The 24,727-nt window shown below is 42.4% G+C and overlaps 1 protein-coding gene across 19 annotated transcripts in view; it reads left to right on the top strand.

Annotated features, from left to right (window-relative positions):
- Nucleotides 1–24,727, top strand: part of TBC1D1 (TBC1 domain family member 1) — a 255,708-nt gene that overhangs the window by 151,611 nt on the left and 79,370 nt on the right. For 7 of the 19 annotated variants that reach the window (XM_024245848.3, XM_024245849.3, XM_054553823.2 and 4 more), the window contains 5 exons: nucleotides 2,076–2,186; nucleotides 10,841–10,969; nucleotides 12,279–12,365; nucleotides 16,041–16,321; nucleotides 20,590–20,729. In XM_024245848.3, the coding sequence (XP_024101616.3) occupies nucleotides 2,076–2,186; nucleotides 10,841–10,969; nucleotides 12,279–12,365; nucleotides 16,041–16,321; nucleotides 20,590–20,729 (748 nt within the window). Of the gene's footprint in view, nucleotides 1–2,075; nucleotides 2,187–10,840; nucleotides 10,970–12,278; nucleotides 12,366–16,040; nucleotides 16,322–18,325; nucleotides 18,488–19,491; nucleotides 19,612–20,589; nucleotides 20,730–24,727 lie in introns of all 19 variants that reach the window. The other 12 variants (XM_024245843.3, XM_054553820.2, XM_024245846.3 and 9 more) reach the window with 4 other exon arrangements.

The following is a 24,727-nucleotide window of genomic DNA, read 5'->3' on the forward strand; positions in this document are numbered from 1 at the left end:
TATTTGTACATTGATACTAACTAAAGTTCATGGTTTGCATTTGGGTTCACTGTTGGTGTTCTGTATTCTGTGGGTTGTGACAGATGCTTAATGTCATGTGCCCATCATTACGGTATCATACAGAATAGTTTCACTGCCCTAAAAATCCCCGTGTTCTGCCTGTTCTCCCTCCTCCTCCCTAATCCTTGATCGTCTTGCTCTCTCCATAGTTTTGCCTTTTCCAGCATGTCATGTGGTTGGAATCACACAGTAGCCTTTTCAGAGTGGCTTCTTTTGCTTAGCAATATGCACTTAAGATTCTTCCATGGCTCTTTATGGCTTGATAGCTTATTTCTCATTGCTGAATACTCAGTTTTATAGATGCACTACAGTTTCTTTACCCATTCGCCGATCGATGCACATCTTAGTTGCTTCCAAGTTTTGGTAATTGTGAATAAAGATGCTGTAAACATGAGATCGTAGGTTTTTGTGTGAATATAAGTTTTCAGCTCATTTGGGTAAACACCAAGGAGTGCAATTGCTGGGTTATGTGGTAAGAATGTGTTTAGTTTTACAAGAAACGGCTGGCCTGTTTTCCAAAGTGGCTGTACTGTTTTTCATCCCCGCCAACCATAAATGGGAGTTCTTGTTGTTTTGTGGACATTTGGGCTCAGTGTACCCATAACCCTTTGATCTAGCAGTGTTAAGTTGGGATTGTGGCATTACTGCCACTTTCCCTTTTGAGAATCTAATGCCCACTTTCTCTAGAGAAATCCACTTTTTGCATATAACTTGTAAAATTTTGTAATATTGGGGTTCACAGCCTGGAGTCCAGGTTGAGAGTGTCTGCTGTAGCCTCTAAAATATTTAATATTTCAGTCCAAAATTTGAAAGAACAGGAAGTCCTCAATGAAACAAACCCTTCTAATCATTAACTATCTTTTCCTTAAGTAACAAGAACAACTTACCTTTTATCTTTTTCGTTAAGAAAGGACTGGGTTTCTTTAAGAAAGGACTGTCAGAAAGTCTGGGTTAGTGTTACCTTTGCTTTGAATGCTTATGATATGCAGGGTAAAGTTGCTTCCTTAGTTAGCTGGGGAAGAAGTGACCAAGAGTGGTGTTGACCCAGATTCAGATCCTTGTGTAGTCGATCCATTTATGTCACTGAATTTGTTTTAAAGAGCAGTCTGGAAATTTGGAGTAGGGAGAGAGGAGGAACAGGCAATGGATACTTGTCAATATAAAAAAAGATGTATTTTCAAAATTTATAGACTAAAAGCTTTGTGTATCCCAAAGCAATTCATTTTACTTTCTTCATATATGATAAAATCATACATTAAATTAGGTGGACTTTAAAAAAATTCACTCTGGCGTTTCAAATCCAAAGCATTTGGGAGCAGGAGGAGACCATAGAGTTTCCTCTGTGCACCATCCTCACTTCAGCAGACAGGGAAGCTAGGATTGAGGGGCTTGGTTTCACACTTCTAGGCGGCAGCCGGAACCTACATGTCCTGACTTCTGGTCCAGTGTGCTGTGCCACGACCCTGTCTAAAAGTTAAAAGGCATAGAGAGAATTTTTTTTTAAAGAAAGAAGAAAGAAATGTACATGCCATGAAATTTTGTATGGAAGGGCATGCCCCATGGGGATTCCACAGAGTGCTTCACGGTGAACACATTCCACATGGGAAATTATGACGCTGAATCCCATTGCTGTTTTCCTTGCCCGCTCCCTAAGAGTTTGTCAATGTTTGGTCATCATGGCCCTGACCTTTGGGTATTTACATGGATTTTGTGTTTTTCCTCTTGTTTTAAAAACTATTTATTTGTTAAACATTTTGACTCTGTCTCTATCTGATATTAAAGATTCATTTTTAGATAGGAGGACATCAGAGATGAAAAGCTAAATCTGGCCCACTGGCTCCACTGTTCCTTTTTACAAATTATCTCTACTTTTAGGATCATTGGTGCCCCCTAGTGAGATGATTGAGTAAAAGCACTAGTTTAGTGGATGGAAGTTGTTAGCATTTAAAAAGAGACGGCTTAGCAATATTGTTGACGATTAAAAATAAATCCTGTTTCTGATTTTTGTTTTAAAGAAATTGAGACCAAGAAATGAGCAGCGAGAGAATGAATTGATTATTTCTTTTCTGAGATGTTTATATGAAGAGAAACAGAAAGAACACATACATATTTGGGAGATGAAGCAGGTATGGCATTTTTGTCTCTTGTAATTGTTGCCAAGTCTCTGTATAAACAGCGTTTTGAGGATTTTCTGAAACTCTGATACCTTTTTTTCTCCCTATGTTTTATTTTCCTTTGTTGCACATAGAGGGGAAATTTGGGAGTGTTAGACTATGTATGCTTGAGAAGATAAGAAAAGTTTCTGCCTGCACCATAGTGGAGGCAGAACAGTTGCTCTAATAAGAGGACTGGCTTAGAGCAGCAAGAATTGAGTGTAAGAGTGGATGGCACCAAGATGAGCTGCTTGGCTTGCAGGGAGCTAGTTTGTCACCTCGTCTTCCTTTGTAAACCTGGAAGGATATTGCATGGCTGCCTTTGGAATTACAAAAAGTACCTGAACGTCCTTTGTGATATAAACGCTAGGTTACAAATCAGATACAATGTTGGCAAGCCTGACTTATGTGCTGTTCAGGTTAGAACTTGGATTAATTCCATTTTGCATGATGGAAATACAGAGTCTCCCTCCCCTCCTCCACTGTCTACAGCCTTATTTAGCTTTTCTCTTTGTGGGGTCTCAAGGCAGAAGCTTGGACTCTCTGCAGATCTCTCCCTTGGAAGATCTTCAGGTTTGGGAGTCCCTATGTTACATGGTACCACAGACCATTTCCTTTGTCTTTTGTACTCCATGTGAGTCCATTCATAATGAACCATTAATAGCTTCAAAACATACACGTTTTATATTTGCTAAAGTTACTTGTTGGCCAAAAATCTAGAGAAAAATCAGTGAAGGATGTACAAGTTTCTCAGTTTCCCAAAAGTATGTTCCCTTTTTCTTTTTGAACACTCCCCACGTGCGTGTTCCAAAGACACTTGTGTGCTCAGTGGTGTGCCCTGTCCTACGGCAGCCTTTGCGTCTGGACTCTAAACCAAGTGTGCAGTTTTCATGGGGTGTACACTTAGCAAATCTCCACATAAGGTTTCTACCTTCTGGGTGGCTTCGGCAGTCACATGCCTTCCCTGAACACTTGGGCTGGTGTACAGTGTCAGCCACGGTTTGTAATCTCATTGGCCAGCCATGAGGTCCTTTAGCAGTGACTCTAACATGAGTATATGACCTGTGTGTTTTGGGGTTTTGACTTGTGGTCTTGGTTTGTAGCCATTCCTCCCTTCCCAACCTGTACCCTTAAGATAGCATTCAAGTTCTGTGTCTCTCTCCTGTTCACTTTTGGATGGACCAAAAGTGAACAAAAGTGAAGTTTTCAGTTAATTCTCGAGTTCACTTTTCAGCCTATTTCTTTTCTCTTTTCCACTCCCTTTTTCCCCTCTTGTGCCACTGATAGCTTTTTCCCTGTTCTGACTTTCTTTTATCTGAGTCAGTCTGACTTGTTCCAACAGGAAATTGCTAATTTTGAAGTAATTTATAACTGCTAGAAAGGGGAATGAAGCATTTACGGTGGATGGAAAGTCGTCTTTTACTAAACATTTTGAGCATTTATGGTGAATGGAAAGTTTTGACCTAACTGTAGCCTCACTTTTATGGACCCGGATAATATTATTATGATTTGGGCATAGATCATCCGATAGAGAAATGTGTTTAATGTTTTTTTTTTCCCCCAAAAAAATGTAAGAGTTCAATGTAGAAGTGACTGGGCCTTACAAGCAGAACTGGCATCTGTGCAACACTTTTACTAGGGGTTTCTAAACATCATGACCCAGAAGGCTCGTGTCTTCGTCTATAAAGAAGCTGCCCTCATCGCCTGATGAGGTTGGTGTACTCCAGGCTGGACACTCTCATGGGCTCTGAGGAGTGGGTTTTTCAGAGCAGCAGCTGCTTTATAGACCCATTAGGCACAGCCTTGAGATTCATGATAGATCTTTTTCATGTTTTCTGCTATCAGTTTAGCCACATGGATTTCATTACCTTCTTGTTGCACCTAAAAATTCCTAAAGCTTTTGAAAATGTGGGAAGATGTGACCTACACCATGGTAGGATCATGGCTTTGACAAAGAACTTCTCTGGCCATGGGACTTCAAAAGCGGACAGAGGACAGTGAGCGCTTCTCTCAGTGCTGTGCCTGTCAGGGTCGGCAGGGAGGCCGGCCATATGCGCTTTTCAGAGACCGAAAGAAGAGTGCTGGAGAACTGTCGGAGGAGTTGTGAAATAGAAAAAACCCTGAATGAGTCTTTTGATCTTATAGAACAGGGTTCAGTTTGGGCAAGACTTATACATTAAGTTAGAGGCTGTCATGTTTTAGTCAATGGACTTGTCGTTTCCACCTGTATTCACAGAGGTGGCACAAAAATTGGTATGAAATCAGCTGCCACTTACTGAATGTTTGCCAAGTGCCAGATAGAGTTCTCATTCCTTACGTAAATGACTCCATTCATTCTACAAGTTTTTTCAGGGAGGTGGTAAAATACCCATTTTATAGATGAGGAAATGGAGAAGAGCAGTCAAGCAGTTAGCTAGTGAGTAGTGGAGCCACTTTGTCTGATGTCTAAGTACTTTATCTTCATTATTATGTTTTTTTAAGGAGCTTAACAAAATTTAATGCTATATAACTACTTACTGATTTTCTTGGGTCTGTTTTCTAGTAGATAAGATTTTCTTTCTTTTTTGTGACATTTTATTATGAAAAATTTCAAACATATAGAAAAGTTGAAAGAATTATACTGTGAGCACTCATATACCCACCATCCAGATTTTAGTTTTAAACATTTTGTTAATTTGCTTTATCATATATTTATCTATTAGTCCACCTTATTTTTGCATGCCTTTCGAATTAAGTGATATCAGTACCCTTCACCCCTAAACACTTCAGCATGTGTATCATTAACTAGAATTTAGTGTTTGCTTCCAATTTGGGGGAGATTAAATTTACATATGGTAGGTTATGCAAATCTTAGTGTACCATTTGTTGAGTTTTGACTACTGCTACTACATTCAGGTAGCTCAAACCCCTATCAAGATACACAATATTTTCATCCTGCTGGGCACAGTGGCTCACGCCTATAATCCCAGCAACTTTGGGAGGCTGAGGCGGGCGGATCATGAGGTCAGGAGATCGAGACCATCCTGGCTAACACGGTGAAAGCTTGTCTCCCTAAAAATACAAAAATTAGTCAGGTGTGGTAGCGGGTGCCTGTGGTCCCAGCTACTAGGGAGGCTGAGGCAGGAGAATGGCATGAACCCAGGAAGCAGAGGTTGCAGTGAGCTGAGATTGCACCACTGCACTCCAGCCTGGGCGACAGAGAGAGACCCTCTCGGACCAAAAAAAAAAAAAAAAAAATTAATCCTACCAGAAAGTAGCCCTATATTCCTCTTCTAGTCAGTCTTCACTACCCCTCCCCCAGGTAACCACTGTTTTGATTTTTTTCACCTTAGATTAGTTTTGCCTGTTCTAGAATTTCTTATAAATGGCATCATACTCTTTTTTTTTTTTTTTTTTTTTGAGACAGAGTCTCACTCTTGTCTCGCAGGCTGGAGTGCAGTGGCACGATCTCGGCTCACTGCAAGCTCCGCCTCCCGAGTTCACGCCATTCCCCTGCCTCAGCCTCCTGAGTAGCTGGGACTACAGGCGCCTGCCACCGCTCCCGGTTAATTTTTTATATTTTTAGTACAGACGGGGTTTCACCGTGTTAGCCATGATGGTCTCGATCTCCTGACCTTGTGATCCACCTGCCTCAGCCTCCCAAAGTGCTGAGATTACAGGTGTGAGCCACTGCGCCTGGCCGGCATCATACTCTTTGAGTTCTGGCTCCGTCCACTTAGCCTAAAGTTTCTGAGACTCCTCAGAAACGTTATGCTACATTGTTGCATGTATTAGTAGTTTGTTGTTGCATGTATCAGTTGCTTGTATCAGTAGTTTGTTCCTTTTTGTTCTGTGATATTAATGTCAGGAGTTTCTTTCTCCATTCTCTTCCTGAGCTGCTTGATTATGAATAAGGCTGCTGGTAGATACATTGTGCCAGCCTGGGATGGTGGGTTCTGAACTGAGAATTTCAGTGTAGCATCAGGATTTAAAGCTTGAATACTTGAATCCAAACTTTCATGCTTAGAGTTTACTCATCTGTTGAAGGATGTGCAATATGATGACTGCAATAGAATTCACTGTGGAGCCTCCAAATTAGAAATTATTGTCTACGAGGGCCAGGCATGGTGGCTCACGCCTGTAATCCTAGCACTTTGGGAGGCTGAGATGGGAGGATTGTTTGAGGCCAGGAGTTTGAGACCAGCCTGGTCAATATAGCGAGACCCCATCTCTGTTTTTTTTTTTTTTTTAAGAAATTATTGTCTGAGAACCAGCATCATCTTCCAAGGAGAAACTTCTAGATACTTATTTTAAGATAAATAAGGAACAAGTTATTTTCTAAATGGTTATTATTTTTTAAATGCAGTTTTTTAAAACAAATTTTATTTTAATTATGGCAATAGACGTGGAAAAGAATCTTTTTTGCTAGTAGAAGAGAGCAGAAGAAACATTGAATTAAGTACACAGAGATTCTTCAGGCCTGCTTTAAAAACACACGCATACAAATGCACTTCTGTCTCTTAGGATCTACTAACTGATGCTGCTTGCTTTAGTCTTTTAGCTAACATTTTCTTTCTTTTTTTTTTTTTTGTTGGAGACAGAGTCTCGCTCTGTCGCCAGGCTAGAGTGCAGTGGCACAATCTTGGCTCACTGCAACCTCCGCCTCCCGGGTTCAAGCGATTCTCCTGCCTCAGCCTCCTGAGTAGCTAGGACTACAGGTGTGCGCCACCACGCCCACCTAATTTTTGTATATTTAGTAGAGACGGGGTTTCACTGTGTTGGCCGGGATGTTCTCCGTCTCTTGACCTAGTGATCCGCCTGCCTTGGCCTCCCAAAGTGCTGGGATTACAGGCGTGAGCCACTGCGCCCGGCTCATATTTTCTTTATATATCAAAACAATTCAGCTTGCTTCATTTTTATGAAAGCTTTATAATGAGTTTGAAAGCAATTCTGCATTTTCTTAACATTGTAACTGGTGTTGAGTTGAAGGCAGGCCCCTGGGGGCCCTTTGTGGGTAATTCCCTTTACTCTGGAGGCTGCCTCAAGCCTGGACAGGCCCTTACACTTGGTCAGTGATTGCACAGAAGCAGTTGCAACAGATTCTGTGCACCTCCCTGTGGTGCGTAGCATTTAGCAGGCACTTGTTCACTATTTGCTGAGTGAGTCTGTTACCTTAGGCCTATATTTCCCGTGGACCTGCCTGGGGATCATTGCTCATTCACTCATTTTGAACAAGCCAATATTACATGTCCAGGGTATGCTCTATAGTGTGAAACACAAAGGTAAATGATAGTTCCCCTTCTCAAAGGAATTTCTAAGGTAGTAGCCGTTCTTTTGATGCATATTCTCATTCTCATATAGAGAGTCCAATTATGGATAATTGGACAAAGCTGAATGTCACTCTTATGAGAATCCATTCTTTCTCTTTTATGCCTTGAAAAATGTGTAGCATTCATTAGTGAATTAGGATTTCATTATTCAAAGAAGACATAAGGTCTTCGAACAGCAGATTACTGAATAAAATAATGCCTAATAGCAGTAGAATGAGGGGAAGACATATTCAAGGAACATTTTATGCCCATTAGATTGGCAGAAATTTTTAAAAAGTGACAATATCTTATAAAGGTGAACTTTCCTATACTGATACTGGGAACATGAATTTGTACCATTCAGGGAAGAGAAACTTGATAATATCTGGTGTAGTCTGAAGAGGCACAGTCCCTGTGACTCAGTGAGGACATTCCTCATTATTTCCCTTGCCAAACATTTCACATGAGTCTATAAGGAGCTCTATATAAGAGAGGTCACTGCAGCCTCCTTTGTAAGAGCAAGAAAAAAAAAGCAAATAAGTGTTTAACAATAGGAACATGGATAAATTAGGTTAAACAGTGAATATTTGCACTCTGACTGAAGTGAGTGAATCAAAAAACATTTGTCAACAGGAATAAATCTCAAAAATAATATTGAAAGAATAAAACTAATTTACAGAAGGATGTGTACAGTATGACACCATTCATTTAGTTTCAACTACATATCTTTTATGGACACATACATATAAAAGTAGAAAACATGAATTGATAGGATAAACACCAAATATTTCTGCATATGGCCAGGTGTGGGGAAGTAGTGGTGATTAAGCTTCAAAGATGTCTGCAGTGGTTCCCATTAAAAGTAGAAAGTAGGCTGGGCACAGTGGCTCACGCCTGTAATCCCAGCACTTTGGGAGGCCAAGGCAGGTGGATCACTTGAGGCCAGGAGTTCAAGAACAGCCTGGTCAACATGGCGAAACACCATCTCTACAAAAAATACAAAAATTAGCCAGATGTGGTGGCGCACACCTGTAGTCCCAGCTACTCAGGAGGCTGAGGCATGAGAATCACTTGAGCCCAGGAGGCGGAGGTTGCAGTGAGCCAAGATCGCACCACTGCACTCCAGCCTGGGTGACAGAGTGAGACTCCATCTCAAAAAACAAGCAAACAAAAAAAGCACATAGAGTAGGTAATAGTCATGATATCTGATGTTTTTTGAGTGTCTGGTTTACATTTTTTATTTTTATTTTTTGAGACAAGTCTCACTCTGTCACCCAGGCTGGAGTGCGGTGGTGCGATGTCAGCTCACTGCAATCTCTGCCTCCTGGGTTCAAGCAATTCTCCTGCCTCAGCCTCCCAAGTAGCTGGGATTACAGGCGTGCACCACCACACCTGGCTAATTTTTATATTTTTAATAGAGACAGGGTTTCGCCATGTTGGCCAGGCTGGTCTTGAACTCCTGACCTCAAGTGATTCATCTGCCTCAGCCTCCCAAAGTTCTGGGATTACAGGCATCAGCCACTGCACCCGGCCTTGGTATATGTGTTTTAATTTGTATTCATTCATTTAAGCCCCATGACAGCTCTGCGAGGAAAGTTCACAATACGTCCTCAGGCTGCAGGTAGAGGACCTGAAAGGGACAGGAGGTAACAGTTTGGCCAAGACCACAGAGTCAGGGAATAGCAGAGGAACATTTCACCTGGACATTGCACTCCAGAGCTGGGCTTCTCACTGTTCTCAACCCCTGGCAAACGCTCACTTGAACAAAACCAGGTGATGATACAAAGGTATTTGTTATATTAGTCTCTACAGTTTTCTGTGTGCTTGAAATATAATAACTGCAACAAAGAATATGTCAGTATTTAGAGTAATGGGGGATTTGCTTGTGTGTGTGTGTGTTTTTGAGATGGAGTCTCGCTCTGTCGCCCAGGCTGGAGTGCAGTGGCTTGATCTTGGCTCACTGCAACCTCTGGCTTCTGAGTTCAAGCGATTCTCCTGCCTCAGCCTCCTGAGTAACTGGGATTACAGGTGTGCACCACTACGCCCGGCTATTTTTTGTTTTTTTAGTAGAGACAGGGTTTCTCTATGTTGGCCAGGCTGGTCTCAAACTCCTGACCTCGGGTGGTCCACTCACCTTGGCCTCCCAAAGTGCTGAGATTATAGGCATGAGCCACTGCGCCTGGCCGTTTGTTTTTCTAACAAAATTATTTTCTAACAGCAATCAGGTGAGAATCCACATAAGAAACAATTTAATTCAGATTTTTGTTGCATATTAAAAAAAAATGTACCTTCAGCTGAGTGTGGTAGCTCACTCCTGTAATCCCAGCACTTTGGGAGGCCGAGGCAGGTAGATCACTTGAGCTCAGGAGTTTGAGATCAGCCTGGCCAACATGGTGAAACCCCGTCTCTACAAAAAATACAAAAAATTAGCTGTGCGTAGTCCCAGCTACTTTGGGGGCTGAGGCGGAAGGATTGCTTGAACCTGGGAGGTCAAGACTGCAGTGAGCCGTGATCGTGGCACTGTACTCCAGCCTGGGCAACAAAATGAGACCCTGGCACCCTGTCTCAAAAAAAAAAAAAAGTACCTCCTTGTAAATAAGTAACACTAAGACTTCATTTAGTGGCTGTCAAGCAAACTCCATTGTATTTTTATTTTCAGTTTTTGTGGCTAGTAGTTAAGGGAGAGAAGCTTGGTTGCAGAGAAGAATGAAAGGATGATGGGAAAATAAAAGGAGAGAGGAAAACACAAGAAAGCAGAGATCTGTAGAAAGGGATGAAGGAATTGTATAGGCAGAGAGAATAGGTTCTTTAATTGAGGAATTTATGTTGTCTCATCGTCTGAAATGCCCCCAAAGGTAAGTTATTGCTTTATTTTGAAAAGTTAATGATAGCTACCTTTGTACCATGCTGTGTTCAATGTTTTACACACTTTACCTGTTTTAGTCTCACAACACAGTGTTATGATTCGATCTTGCCATTGGTCTCACTTTACTGAAGAGGAAGTTTGAGGCTCAGAAAAGTAAGAAACTGGCCAAAGACCACGGTTAGTGAAGACAGATCTCTGATTCAGTTGCAGAGTCTGAGCAATAAACTACTTCAACTGATTGGTTTCAAAGCATATTTCCTCATTTTACTTGGGGTAGTCAAAGCAACTCTCTGAGACAAAATTATTTCCTGGACTTGCAGCCATGTCACTAAGGAGCAGATGAAGTGAGATCACAGACAGAATCAGAATGATGGCCTGGTGCCAAAAAGATGTGTCCTAGAGATTTTTCATTCCTTTAAGAAGCAGAGAAGGAAGCGATAAATGACTTAACTGTTTGTTTTTCACTTTTTTAGACATCGCAGATGGCAGCAGAAAATATCGGAAGTGAATTACCACCCAGTGCCACTCGATTTAGGCTAGATATGCTGAAAAACAAAGCAAAGAGATCTTTAACAGAGTCTTTAGAAAGTATTTTGTCCCGGGTAAGTAGCATAATTTCTCCTAATTTAAGTTAAATCACTTTTTAGGAGAGTGTAAGATTGAGTTCTATGCTTTTATTCCATCAATGTTTATCATAAAGGTAAAAGTATAAAACCTTTTTTAATGTTTTCTCAGGCTTAGAACAATATTACCTACATTTTAAATTGTTTTTAATTTGGCCTAGGTTTAAAAAAAAATTTTTCTTACTCTTTTGTATTACATCCAACGGGATTTTTTTGCCTCTCCAAAGAATATTTGTTAGCCAGTCCCTATAAAGAGCATGCATTAGATACACTGAGGTGTGGCTTCTGTTCTCCCTACTATCACTATGTCTAACTTAAAAAACAGTTACTGTCAGCTGCTGGTGTTAGCTATCTAAAAGGCTATATAGTAGGGGTCAGCAAACTATGCCCATGGGCCAAATTCCACCCACCTCCTATTTTTGTAAATAAAGTTTTATCGAAACACTGCCACATCCATTCGTTTTCCTGTTATCTAAGGTTTCTTTTTTGCAGACTTCAGCAGTTACCACAGACACTATATGCCTCACAAAGCATAAGACACTTACTATCTGGCCCTTTACAGAAAAAGTTTGCCAAATATAGCTCTATAGAAAGAACAAAGTACACATGTCTGGGAGTTCTTTAAGAAATTACCCCTCCCTCCCATGAGTGTAAATAACCTGATGGCACGTCTGAGAAATCAAATCTGATTTTCCCTCAGAGTTTCACACCTTTCTGGAGTGTGCAGTATCTTATTATAGTTCTTTTTGATTTTATGGCACACTTCTTTTGAAACATCTGATTTTTTTTTTAATTAAGGAAAGTTAAATTTTATTTTCTTTGAAGATGTTTCTGAGAATTTTGCAGTATCTTCTGAGATCATGAAAAACAGTTGATTTACAAAACCAGAGTTGGGAGGGGCTGCATTTGAGAGCTCCCAAAGGGATAGAGTGCTGTCCGAGTGACATGCGGCTGGCCGTTATGATGACTTGTGACCCAGGGGAGGGAGTTGCTGAGTGGGCTTGAGCACTTGATTTTCCTTATAGACGAATTGTCTTGTCTTCCTGCCTATCACTCATGCCAAATTACTTAGCCACCAGGTGTTTCAGAACGTTGAGGTTAGTGTCTTATTTATTTTTTAAAAAAATGATGGAAATGTTGATTATTTTAATGTACATATATCCTCAGTAGCATCTCTCAGTAGATAACATTTTTTTCCTGAGCTTATTTAAATGGACCAATCGGCTTCTAGCTGATGCCTTTGCAAAAGCCTCCAGGGTCATAACTCGACTGCCTTTTCTTTATGTAGGGTAATAAAGCCAGAGGCCTGCAGGAACACTCCACCAGTGTGGATCTGGATAGCTCCGTGTCTAGTACATTAAGTAACACCAGCAAAGTAAGCACATTTCTCTTTATACGACACCCTGAAGAAACCAACAAATAGGTCTTGCTCATCTCCTGTCTACATACCTCCAATCATAAAACGTTTGCTGCTTCCAAATTTCTTGGCACTGGTGGAGGACTGGTCATGCAGTTCTATCATAACATAAAAGTTTTACATAAAAGAGCAGATGGGGCCTGGTGCGGTGGCTCAATGCCTGTAATCTCAGCACTTTGAGAGGCCGAGGTGGGCGGATCACGAGGTCAGGAGATCGAGACCCTCCTGGCTAACACAGTGAAACCCCGTCTCTACTAAAAATACAAAAAATTAAAAATTAGCCGGGTGTGGTGGCGGGCACCTGTAGTCCCAGCTACTTGGGAGGCTGAGGCAGGAGAATGGCGTGAACCTGGGAGGCGGAGCTTGCAGTGAGCCGAGATCGTGCCACTGCACTCCAGCCTGGGTGACAGAGAGAGACTCCGTGTAAAAAAAAAAAAGCAGTAGATTTTCCTATTAAAAAAATAATTAATATTGGGAAAACCTCAGAAAGTGGATTTGTGAATTTAGAGAAGTATACAGCTTAAATTTTTCTTTTTTTTAAGAAAATTTTATTTTGGATTTGGGGGTACATGTGCGTGTTTATTACATGGATATATTACATACTGGTGGGGATTGGGCTTCTAGTGTACCCATCACCCAGATAGTGAACGTTGTACCCAGTAGGTAATTTTTCAACCTTCATACCGCCTTTCATTCTCCCTCACTTTTGGGGAAATTAAATTTCTGAAACTTTATCCTGTAGCTGGCTCTATGATTATAATGAAACGTTACTGTTTTATTTAAATAAGCAAGTATCTATGTCCTTCTTTTAATAACTTGCTTTCCAGACATTTAATCATATTTAAGCCTGGTCAGTTCAACTTTATAACTACTGAAAAGTGGGTTTGGGTTTTGTGCTAGGGAGGCCAGCTTTCCCTTCTACTACCAGAGGACTCTCTTTTGCAGTACTGAGAGAGGGGGTGTTTGTGGAGGCCAGCTCCTTACCACAGGCAGGGTTTACAGTCCTCTGCCATCCCTCCTAGACATATGGCTTTCAGAATTTTTCTAACCTACAGTAAGAAGCACATTTAACATTGTGGTGTAGTTCACAAACACACATACCTACACATTCACACACAAAATTAAAAGTTCACAAAACAGTATTTACTGTGAACAACATACAATACATACTGATATTTTGTTCCATTTTATTTTTAAAATGCTCATGGCAAACTACTCAGTTGTACCACCTACTAACATGATAGAGGGACCAGTTTGAGAAACACTTCCTTAGATGGATGAGTGCTTCTCAAATTTCAGGTGCTCCGCCTTCCGGGTTCAGGCCATTCTCCAAAGTGCAGATTCTGGTTCAGTAGGTGGGGCGGGGGGAGGCCTGAAATGCTGCATTTCTGGCAAGCTCCAAGGCAATGCTGCTGCTTCTGATCTGCAGACCGCCTGTGGGGAGTGAGGACCTAGACAGCAGTCTTGTAAATGTGAGTTTCTAAGTTAAAATCCAGGGGAACATAGCATCGTCCAGCCTCCATCTAATACACACTGATTCCACCCTGCAATTCGTTGCAAGTGTGGAAAGGTTATTTGCTTATTTGTTGTGTACAGATGAACCACACACAGCCCCTTTCATGTAGGAAGTTACCTAGGAAGAGAGAGATGACAGATACAGAAACAGCCCCAGCATCAAGCAGAGTGTGGTAGGAGCCCAGAAGTTACAAATAAGAGACAATGGTAACTTCAGTGTCAGAAGAGCAAGGGGAGGGGAAGTTAGGTTTGGTCAGTGGAACCAGGGAAAAGGTGAGGGGTGAGGGGGCAGTGATGCTTTTGGACTAAATCTTGGTGTAGGAATTGTGCCTATGGAAGTGAACAGAGAAGAAGGCATTCCAGACAGACCAGTGTCAATAGAGATACCATGAAGACATTCATGTCACTCAGCGGGCTTTCCAGTAAGCCTTATTGCTTGCTTTTTATTTTTGTCCAAAAGGCAGATCTAGGAATATATACATATTCATTCTTCAGGACTCGATAGTTGTGAAGATTCTTTTAAAAGGATTTAAAAGTCTGTCTAAGATTTCAATTTCTAGAGTCATTCTAAGAGAGATGCAACTTTTCAGAAGCTGCTTGTGTGTATTGTATATGTTTATGTGTACTTTACATCTTTCTTTTATTCATCTGGAATTGAGAAACTACTATATTCTATTTTATGTAATTGGATCCATTCTAATAAATTGATCACCTAGGAGTTGCAAAGAAACCAAATAGCCCTGAAACTTGACAAATGAAAATGGCCCTTTCAGTTGTCCAATTAAGCTAAGGGCTATTAGCTCTTTGATATAATTTGGAGGGATATTAGTAAGAATTTAGATCAACAGGTTTGCATGATGGAGATTGTGTTCTGTGATGTATTGTCTTAGACAGACTTTTAAATCCTTAAAAGAATCTTCACAACTGTTGAGTCCTGAAGAATGAAAAACTTCAGTTATGAAAGTAATCAATATTTCATAATATGTTGGGAATTTTTTCCTAATTCTTATACAATTAAATGTATGTAACTTCTCCCTTTAATAAACACATTTCATTTTTTTTTTCAAATTAAAACCCTCAATACTTGCTACCTAAAAGGCACTCAACTGTGTAAATGAACAGGTAGAATTCAGAGTCTCCAGTCCACTGTTAGATGCATTCATTCTTCTTTACTCTGTTCATGTTGATTTATTTTTTCTCTTCCAACAATTTCAATAGGGGCAAGCTGCTACAATTCCTCTTTTTAAATATTTTAAATATATTAAAAATATATTGGCCACTAGCCATGTCCTGGGTGCAGTGCTAAACATCAGTTTGCTTGAGTGGTAGTAGTTCATTCCTTTGAAAAAGCGTGCATCGTGAAGGCATACAACTTCAAAATCTTGTCATGATTCTCAACAAATGTTTGAGCATGCACTCTATAGATTTATTGCATACCTAATAAAACAATAACATATTTGTATAACATTTTACAACATAAAAAGTACTTTTGGTTGTATTATCTTGCTTTGTTCTTGAAACTCAGATACATTTTTACTATACCCTTTTACAGAAGAAATTGAGGTGCAGAAAGAAATTATTTGCCCTGAATTGCAGCAATAAGTGCCTACAGAGTGATTTTCCATATTCTAAGAATATTGATACAGTTCTTAATCTCAAATTATGAAGTTGAATCTCAACCGTAGATCAGATTTGGAGAGAGCCTTAAAATGTGGGTTTAACATGAGTGAACACATGTGGCAAAGATAAAGAACTTGGTTAAGCAGTGGAGACAAGTTCTCCAGCACTCACACCCCTTAGAAGCTGCAGTCCTGTTTTCTAGAGAGAGGGCACTATTCATGGTGTTGCCCAGAACGTTACAGATTGTGGCTTACGTCCTTCACTCCTGCACTTGGCCACTTTCCCCATTTCTCCAGCAAGCCAGCAGTGTGTCCTTGAGGAGCAGGCATTTATTTAATGAACCTTCATTTTCTTCTGCTTTTGGTGGTGGCTTCTAGATGGCATTATAATCAGAACACATACTTAGATACTGAAATGTTTGCCCGTGCTGGAACTAGAGATTTATAAATCCCACAGATTCCCCATGGTGTGTCTGATCTGCTATGTGTTTGCTGCCAGGAGCCATCTGTGTGTGAAAAGGAGGCCTTGCCCATCTCTGAGAGTTCCTTTAAGCTCCTCGGCTCCTCGGAGGACCTGTCCAGTGACTCGGAGAGTCATCTCCCAGAAGAGCCAGCTCCACTGTCGCCCCAGCAGGCCTTCAGGAGGCGAGCAAACACCCTGAGTCACTTCCCCATGGAATGCCAGGAACCTCCACAACCTGCCCGGGGGTCCCCGGGGGTTTCGCAAAGGAAACTTATGAGGTATCACTCAGTGAGCACAGAGACGCCTCATGAACGAAAGTAAGATTTGTTTAAATTTGTTGCATAAATAGCTGGGGCATATCTGTGACTAGCTGGGTATGTGCATCCCAGGTATGTTTATTGAGTGAGAGAAACGAGTCAGGCTTTACTCTTGGTTCGGAGGTAAAACTGGAAGCAGTGACATGTTCGTTCGAGCTGCTTGTGTATATACAAGCAATGAGTACGTGTATTGTCAGGAAGCAAGTGAAAGTGGGCAAAAATGGTACCTAACATGCATAGTCATTACTCCTCAAACAAAGTAAGAGACGTTGTTGACTGTGGAACTTTGCTGCTGTGAGGAAGAGGGCAAGCGGATGAGTCTCGCCATCTGAAGCCCTTGGAGCAGGGTTATAGTGGGAGGGAGAGGCAGTGATCCCTACAGGCAGAGCAAGAGAGGTATGCTGGCCTCATGGGGTGACGGGGGTGCCTCGGCTTCTGGTCGTAGTTCTGCCGTGAACTAATTGTGACCTGGACAAATTTGCTAAACTTCTCTGAATAACAAAATTGGAGTAGATGTTTTCTAAAATCTCTCACTGTAAGAATTCTAGATTCTTCTAACAAGATTTATTCATTGTAATAGTTGGGTTCCTGTGACCAGTTAGAATCGTCTGCTTATGGAGAAGAGTAATCAGAAGTTCCCCCCATTCCTTCCAAGTGTCCCTTAGTGATTCATTTAACTCTGTGTGCCAGAGACTATAAATGGACACAGAGTTATCTTTAAAAACAACTTTAAACAGTTTTAAAAATCCCTCACCTAATATGAATCAGGGTCACACCTGTGTACAGTCACTTCCTTCTTCTGACTGGCAGCCGCAGAAGTCCCAGGACCTATGTGTTCGTGTAGTTCATACACGGATCATTGAGAGTGTGAGTTAGTACAGAAGTGTTTGGAATGTTCTGAGTAAAGAAGTGTGAGCATTAACAGTCCTAGATGATGGAGCAGAGCCTCCCAGCTTTGTTTTCTATCAGCCATTGGAAAGAGTTGTTGGTTCTTTGGAATTCAGCGGGGTAATGGTGATCCCAAAAGCAGGGGACATGTCAGAAGGTACTGATTAATAAATACACGCTTTTAGAGTCACGCATTGTTGGGTTGTAGCTATGTAAGTTTCTTGTGTTTAACACCCTGTCTGCACACTACTTCTGTTCTGCCTCACCACTGCCTGCCCACTCCTCTGTTGTTGGCGTTTTCAGTGATCATTGAAACATTCCTGTCTGGAGAGTCCTAGTTCTCTTGTGAAGTCCGCTGTTTCTCAAAAGCCAGAGTGGGTAGGACTTAGTATCAGTACTTTTCCTTTCTCCCTGAAGAATGTAGCTTTATAATAGATGATGTCACACATCCGTAATGAGAAGGATGGGGAGATGCCTATCTGTCTGCCTCCCTAGCATGGCCCATTCTGCTTTCTTTCCCTCTTGTGAACTCTTTTCCGATTTATCTACAGGAAATAAGACATTGAAATTCAGGGCAGGATATTGTTCATTTTAAAGGGAAATGTATTTTTTAAAGTTCAAATTTTTTTTGCTTTTGTTTATACTTTAATTAAAAAATTTTTTTCCTGCCAGTTCCTGAAAAAGAAAATAGAGAAAGAAGTATTATTGTTCCTGGGTGAAGTGGCTCACTCCTGTAATCCCAGGGCTTTGGGAGGTTGAGGTGGGAGGTTGCTTGAGGCCAAGAGTTCAAGGTTACAGTCAGCTGTGATGGTGCTACTGCACTCCAGCCTCGGTGATAGAGTGAGACCTATTAAAAAAAAAAGTATTGTTGGGAGCATAAACACATGGGAAATGGTCAAGAACGGCTGTCAATATACTCTGTTTTTCATTGAAAACTACCTTTGCCAGAGAGCGAGCAGAGATGAGGAAGAGGAGTGGAAGAAGTCCTCCACTCTGATAGTGTTACTGGAACAACGAGACAAAAGCAGCTGTGCTCCTTCCATCTGTTTGCTCCGTGTCCCTGTCGGCGCCCCCTCTCCTGCTAACCCCCCCGTGCTTTCTCTGATTGCTGTTTAGTGTGGATCCTTCACCTGTGGGCGAGTCTAAGCACCGCCCAGGTCAGTCTTCAGCTCCTGCTCCTCCACCTCGTCTTAACCCCTCCGCCTCCTCGCCAAACTTTTTTAAGTACCTAAAACATAATTCCAGTGGAGAACAAAGTGGGAATGCTGTGCCAAAGAGGTGAGCACACTCACGTGGCAAGTTTGGTGTTGTCTGTTTTCCTGGGGAGTTCACACTGATGAGGATATGCTGAATGGGGGGAATGTCCATGCAGGAAGCAGAGCCACTGTCTGTGTGTGTGTGGGTGTGTGTGTCTTTGTTTATATTTTGTCTTATTTTCAGCTGTCATTTGAACCAAGTTAATTTTACTATTGATTACTTTTCTTAAAATTATTATGAAAACAGATCTTAATGGCAAATTGGTTTGTGTTTGTGTTTGTTTTTTTTTTGAGACAGGGTCTCACTCTGTTCCCCAGGCTGGAGTGCAGTGGCATGATCTCGGCTCACTGTGGCTTCTGCCTTGTGGGTTCAAGCAGTTCTCCTGCCTCAGCCTCCCGAGTAGCTGGGACTACAGGCACACGCCACCATGCCCGGCTAATATTTTTATTTTTATTTTTTGTAGAGATGGGGTTTCACCATGTTGACCAGGTTGTTCTTGAACTCCTGACCTCAAGTGATCCGCCTGCCTCAGTCTCCCAAAGTGCTGGGATTACAGGTGTGAGCCACTGTACCCTGCTGCAAATTGTTTTTTTATACTTATTTTCACATTTCCTTGCCCTAGTGGACACTTACATGCACGCGTATACACGCACACATGCGCACACACACACACACACACACACAGGATAACATCTGTGTTTGATCATGTACACTTCAATTTGTGCCGTATCAGAAACTTCCTGATTGATTTAGGAGAATTATTTTTCCCAGTTTGAAAGGAAGAGTCATTTGGAAAATGGATTGATTTTCTTTTTTAAAAAATTATTGATCCCATTCATTTAAAATCAAATTTTATTGGTGAAAATGAAAGTTAAATCTTATTCGTGAACAACTTTTAATTTCTTACCTAGTTTTCTTTTCTTAGCATTAGAACAAAAATGTTTCTTTTATTTTGAAGCTTATATTTTATACTTTGTGTTTTTATGTTTCTTTATCCTAAACTCTTTTTTCAACCAAACTCTTAGCATCTCCTACCGTAATGCCCTGCGGAAAAAACTTCATTCTTCTTCCTCTGTGCCAAATTTTCTAAAATTTCTGGCTCCTGTAGATGAAAATAACACCTCTGACTTTATGAACACAAAAAGGTAGGGCTTAATTTAGATATATCAAGCCTGGGTGTTATTAAGTGTTGAATATCATTAGATATACAAGGGTGTTTTAACTACTGTTTTGCCATTTAAAAAATCATTTCAGCTAAATCTGTTGTATCTTCTTTCTTATACTTTTTTCTTATTGAATGCCATTTTTTAAAATGTGCAACCAACCTGTTCTCTAGTTTTGATGAGGATTAGTTTGTTTAAGTGTTATCGTAAGAAAAGTCTTTGCCAAGTCTCTGAGACCAGTGTTTCTGAGTAGTGAGCATATGTCTGTTTCAAATCAGGATGTCTGATCTGTTCAGGACGTCTAATCTGTAAGTTGAGGGGATTGCTTAGTTACAGGTACATAACTTGGGTATAAATTAGAAGGGCCTTCTCAGGTTGTCCTGTGAATAGGAGAAAAAATTTATGATTGTGTTTATATATTGATAACTATATTTTGTAGTTTAAAAAATACACACGTTAAAACAGTCAACATCATCAAGTGACTGCATAGTTATTGCCTTGCTGGTTCTGTGTAATTAAATTGCAACTTTTTTCATTTTTTGTGGGTATCCTTGGAGGCATGGGCCTGTGCTGAGCAGATATTCCCATGTACAGAAGAGGGCAGAATGGGGCTCCTTGGCATCACCCCCTTTCCCCCTTTAGGCAGTTTCTCTTTTTCAAAGTGGCACCAAGAGAGGCCCAATTGGAAGCTATGATATGTGGAACATGTTTCTTAATCTCTGTTACAATCGAAATCATTTAAGGGCATGTAATCTTTCTCTTTTCATGAAAAGAATCCTGTAAGAAAGCAGTTCTTTAGGAATGACAACCCACTGTGAGCTTGATATAACTTCTGTGATTAATTATTTGTTTATACAAAGATAGTTGATAATTTAGTGCTTTGTTTAAAAAAATGTTAAGCTAACAAAATCCCGTGAATTCCTCCCCACTAGTCATAAATCAATCATCTTATAATTTTAGGGACTTTGAATCCAAAGCAAACCATCTTGGTGATTCTGGTGGGACTCCTGTGAAGACCCGGAGGCATTCCTGGAGGCAGCAGATATTCCTCCGAGTAGCCACCCCGCAGAAGGCGTGCGATTCTTCCAGCAGATATGAAGGTAAGGCCCGTACCTGAAATGAAACCTCAAAGAGAGCACGCTGACAGAGGACCCTGGGAGCCCCATCATATTGGTAAGAAAGCAGAGCGCTGTCCTCTTCAGTACTGGTAGGCCTGAGGCAGTCACAAAGGTAACTAGGGAGGGAATTTAGAGGTTACCCTACATTTCTTAGGGAAGGAATTTACAGCTAATTTAGGGTAACGTCTCCATAAACAGGAGCAGAGCTCTGATGTTTAGAGTGGTCACAGTGTTACCAGCGGTGAATCCAGACAGGTCTGCAGCAACCTCACTTCTTGCCTCCTAGGACATAAGGCAAAAGGAGAGACTGAGGCAAGTTTTAGAGCAGGAGTGAAAGTTTATTAAAAACTTCAGAGCAGGAATGAAAGGACGTCAAGTACACTTTGAAGATGGTTAGGCGGGCAACTTGAGACATGAAGTGTGAGATTTGGCCTTTTGACCTGGGGTTTTATATGCTGGCATACTTCCGGGGTCTTGCATTCCTTCTTCTCTGATTCTTCCCTTGGGGTGGGCTGTCCACATGTGCAGTGGCCTGCTAGCACTCGGGGGTTGTGGGGGAGCATGCGCAGGGTGTTTACTGGCGTTGTAGGCGTGCTCACTTGAGGCGTTCTTCCCTGTCCAGTCCATCATTCCTAGAGGAACGTCACGCACCGGTTAAACTCCGCCATTTTGCCTCTTAATGCGCATGCTTGAGCCCACTCGCCCAGCTCCCGAGGTCTTATTGGGAAGCTGCTGCTCACCAGTGTTAGGTGTTTTCTATCTACTGGGAGCCCGCCCTTCCTTGGTGCCCGCTGTGACCAATGATCACTTTAGAGAAACAGTTGACAACTGCCTGACCAACACCTGATAGTCGCCTGACATTGCTGGTGCGTATCTGGAAGGGGCCCTCTCCTGCCCTCCTCATGTCTGACGAGCTACCCGCTGTAACCAAAGCATGGGCTTCGGAGTCCGCTTTCAAATCCCAGCTTTTGCCCTTAGGAGCTGTGAACTAGAACAAGCTGTCTAAAGTTACCACCTATAACCTGGGATTAATTATGCCTGTTGCCACAATGGTAGAGACAAGGCAGCATGGTATCATTACTGATACATTTTTTTTAAAGCATTCAAAATTCATAGTACTGGAAAGAAAATCAGTGATGCGAATGTTTCCAAGGTAATGTCACTTGTCATGCTGTGGAAGTCCCTCTGGTGAGCCTGGCGCCTTGCTTCTTTTGCCCCAGCCCTTCCATTTGGGGGCACCATGGAGCTGCCACTCACCAGCACCTTTTTTCCCTCAAGTAGTTTGTACCTATAAAGTATTCCTGCCGTGGTTGGCCCCTCGGTGGAGCTGCTGAGCCTGGCCAGGGTTTGATTTCTCTTGCTGCCAGCGTGAGCCGGATGGCCACATCTCTCTTCCCCTGCCCCGTGGAGAGGCCTGCTTACCGCAAAGAAGGGCTCTTCCTCCCAGGTCCTGTAGCACCCTGTTGGAGGGTGTGGAGTGGAGCAGTGGGAACCAGAGCCACCAGAGGGAGGCCCTGGAGGAGGAACGAAGCTGATGCATGTCTGAAAGGGGTGCCAGAACCCGTTTCTGTGTTTAATAAAGAGTGCTTCGGTGTTGCGGTGGCCATACCTCACAGGGCATGGTCGCTTGGAAATTTCTGCTCGGAAATGTTTTGTGCAGTGGCCGGGATGTGTTAGGGCCACAGATGACTGCTTGCTCCATCATAGAACAGTTCCAAGTTTTCAAACGAGCATTCATAGAATGAGCCGCATCCTGCCTGTTTGTCCTCTCATTCCTGGCTTCTGCTCTGGTCTCTGAAGCCACACGGAATATGTTTGCATCTGTTTCCTGCCCTTCAGATGACGGAGGACCATGGAAGCTGCTGCCTCCTTTAGCTCTCTTCTCCAGGGGAATTGCCCTCATCACTGTTTGGGAACTCCTGGTCCGAGTCCTATCCTCCGAAGAGCCTCTGCCCCTCGTGGAGTCCGAGTTGAACTTGGTGTTCACTTGGCCTCTGGCTCTGGCAGTGTGTTGCTCCTTCCATTGACCTGCCACTGCTCTGTTAATGCAGATTGATCTTCATAATCCGTTTCTGCTTTAAGTGATTAACTCACATTCTCGGCTCTTATTGTATCTTGTCCTTTGGGATATGAACCGTTATTTAAATTTGGACTGGTTTCCTGGCTTGGCACGGTGGACCATGCCTGTAAGCTCAGTGCTTTGGGAGGCCAAGGCAGGAGGATCCCTGGAGGCCAGGAGTTCGAGGCCACCCTTGGCAACATAGTGAGACCCTGTCTCTACAAAAAATAAAAATTAGCTGAGCGTGGTGTTGTGAAGCTGTAGTCCTAGCTACTTGGGAGACTGAGGCAGGAGGATTACTTGAGCCCAGGAGTTTGAGGTTACAGTGAGCTATGATCATACCCCTGCACTCCAGCCTGGGCAACCTTGTCTCGGGGGGGGAAAAAAGTCATGTCTATACTTGAGAAGTTTTTTTCCCTCACATAGTTTGTACCTATAAAGTATTCATCAGTTTTGAGCAGTCCTTTTGAGATTGTTTTGAGTCTTGATTCTGGTGACCAGTAAGTTGTATATATTTGCCTGTCAAGTGGACAAACATGGCCTTTGTGCCTTTAAGTAATGGCTAAAAGTACCAAACAGAACAGGGCCTGGCATAGATGCTGCTCCTCCTGTTCCTAGGCCGTAATCACCCCTGATTCATCAGACCCCAAACAATTCAGCTCCTCTCTGTCCTGTGCCCCACCACCCAATCTCCTACAGGAAGATGTCCTAGAGACCCCTGTCAGCGCTAGGCAGAGATCACGTGACATCCATGTCCACCTTTCCTCTGATGCAGGCTCCCACTAGCCCCTCTGGCTTGTGCCATGCCAGCCATGAACTCACCCTCATGCCCCACCCGAGCCCTTGCACAGGCCATTCCCTCTGCCTGGAATGCTCTTCCTCAGTATCCCCATGGCTCCCTCCCTCCCCTTTCCTTGTATCCTGACTCTCCCATAGCAGCTCTCTCCCTGTAACGCACGTTCACAGGTTCATCTTCATCACCCATCTCTGGCAGCAACTGCAGGCTTGATGGCTGCTAAAGGCAGGCAAGTCAGTGGCTCAGATTCTTGCAAACTTAGTGATTAGTGATTTCTCAACTCCCTCCTCATGCCTCCTCTGTCTCTATAGGCACATATTATTTCTTATCTCTTCTCGGAACCAAGCTGGCTGAATTTCTGGATAACATTGTTTAAGTGTTCTGTGTATGCAAAAGAAAAACAAGAGAATAAGAGGATTATTAAGGAAGAATTAATATAATAATAGCCACATATTATGCTCTTTTTGTACTCTGCTAAGTACTTTACATGAATTATTTCCTTTAATTAGTCAACTTTAAGAACATCAACATTTTTATGAAGCCCATTTTACAGGTGGGTGAGTGGAGGCTGGGAGTGGCTTAAATACTTTCCCCAAACCAGGGAGTTAGTGGGAGCCAGAGGCAGGACCTGAGCTCGTGGGTCTGAGCTCCAAAGCTCATTCTCTGAACTGCACACAGCACTGGGCTGCAGCCAGAGATGCAGGACCCTGCCACACCCTCTGGAGGTGGTCCTGCCTGTGCTTCCCTCTTCCCACAGGAAGCTCCCTATAGGCATCTGTGTTGGGCGTGGACTCTCTGTGTATCTGCATGTCTCCCTGTTGGCCAGACACCAACACTGAATGGAAAACATGTTTCTGGGCATTTTAATGTACGGACTTGCCTTCAGTCAATCTCCGCCCCCTTCCACCCTGACCGCCTCCCTAATAGTTAGCAGTGGGACTGGAGCGTGAATGGCAACTGATTTCTGTCTGAGAGGACAAATCAGGCATCTTTGTCCTCTGCCACTGTCTGTTCCCCATCCTTAGGATGCACGATGCCAGAGCCCTCCACTGTGGTCTGTGACCACTTTGACCCACACCAGCAGGTCTCCATATGTTCCTTCCAGCTGAGAGACATCACATCCAA

This window comes from Pongo abelii, chromosome 3 (assembly GCF_028885655.2).
Source record: "Pongo abelii isolate AG06213 chromosome 3, NHGRI_mPonAbe1-v2.0_pri, whole genome shotgun sequence".
NCBI classification, from domain to species: domain Eukaryota; kingdom Metazoa; phylum Chordata; class Mammalia; order Primates; family Hominidae; genus Pongo; species Pongo abelii.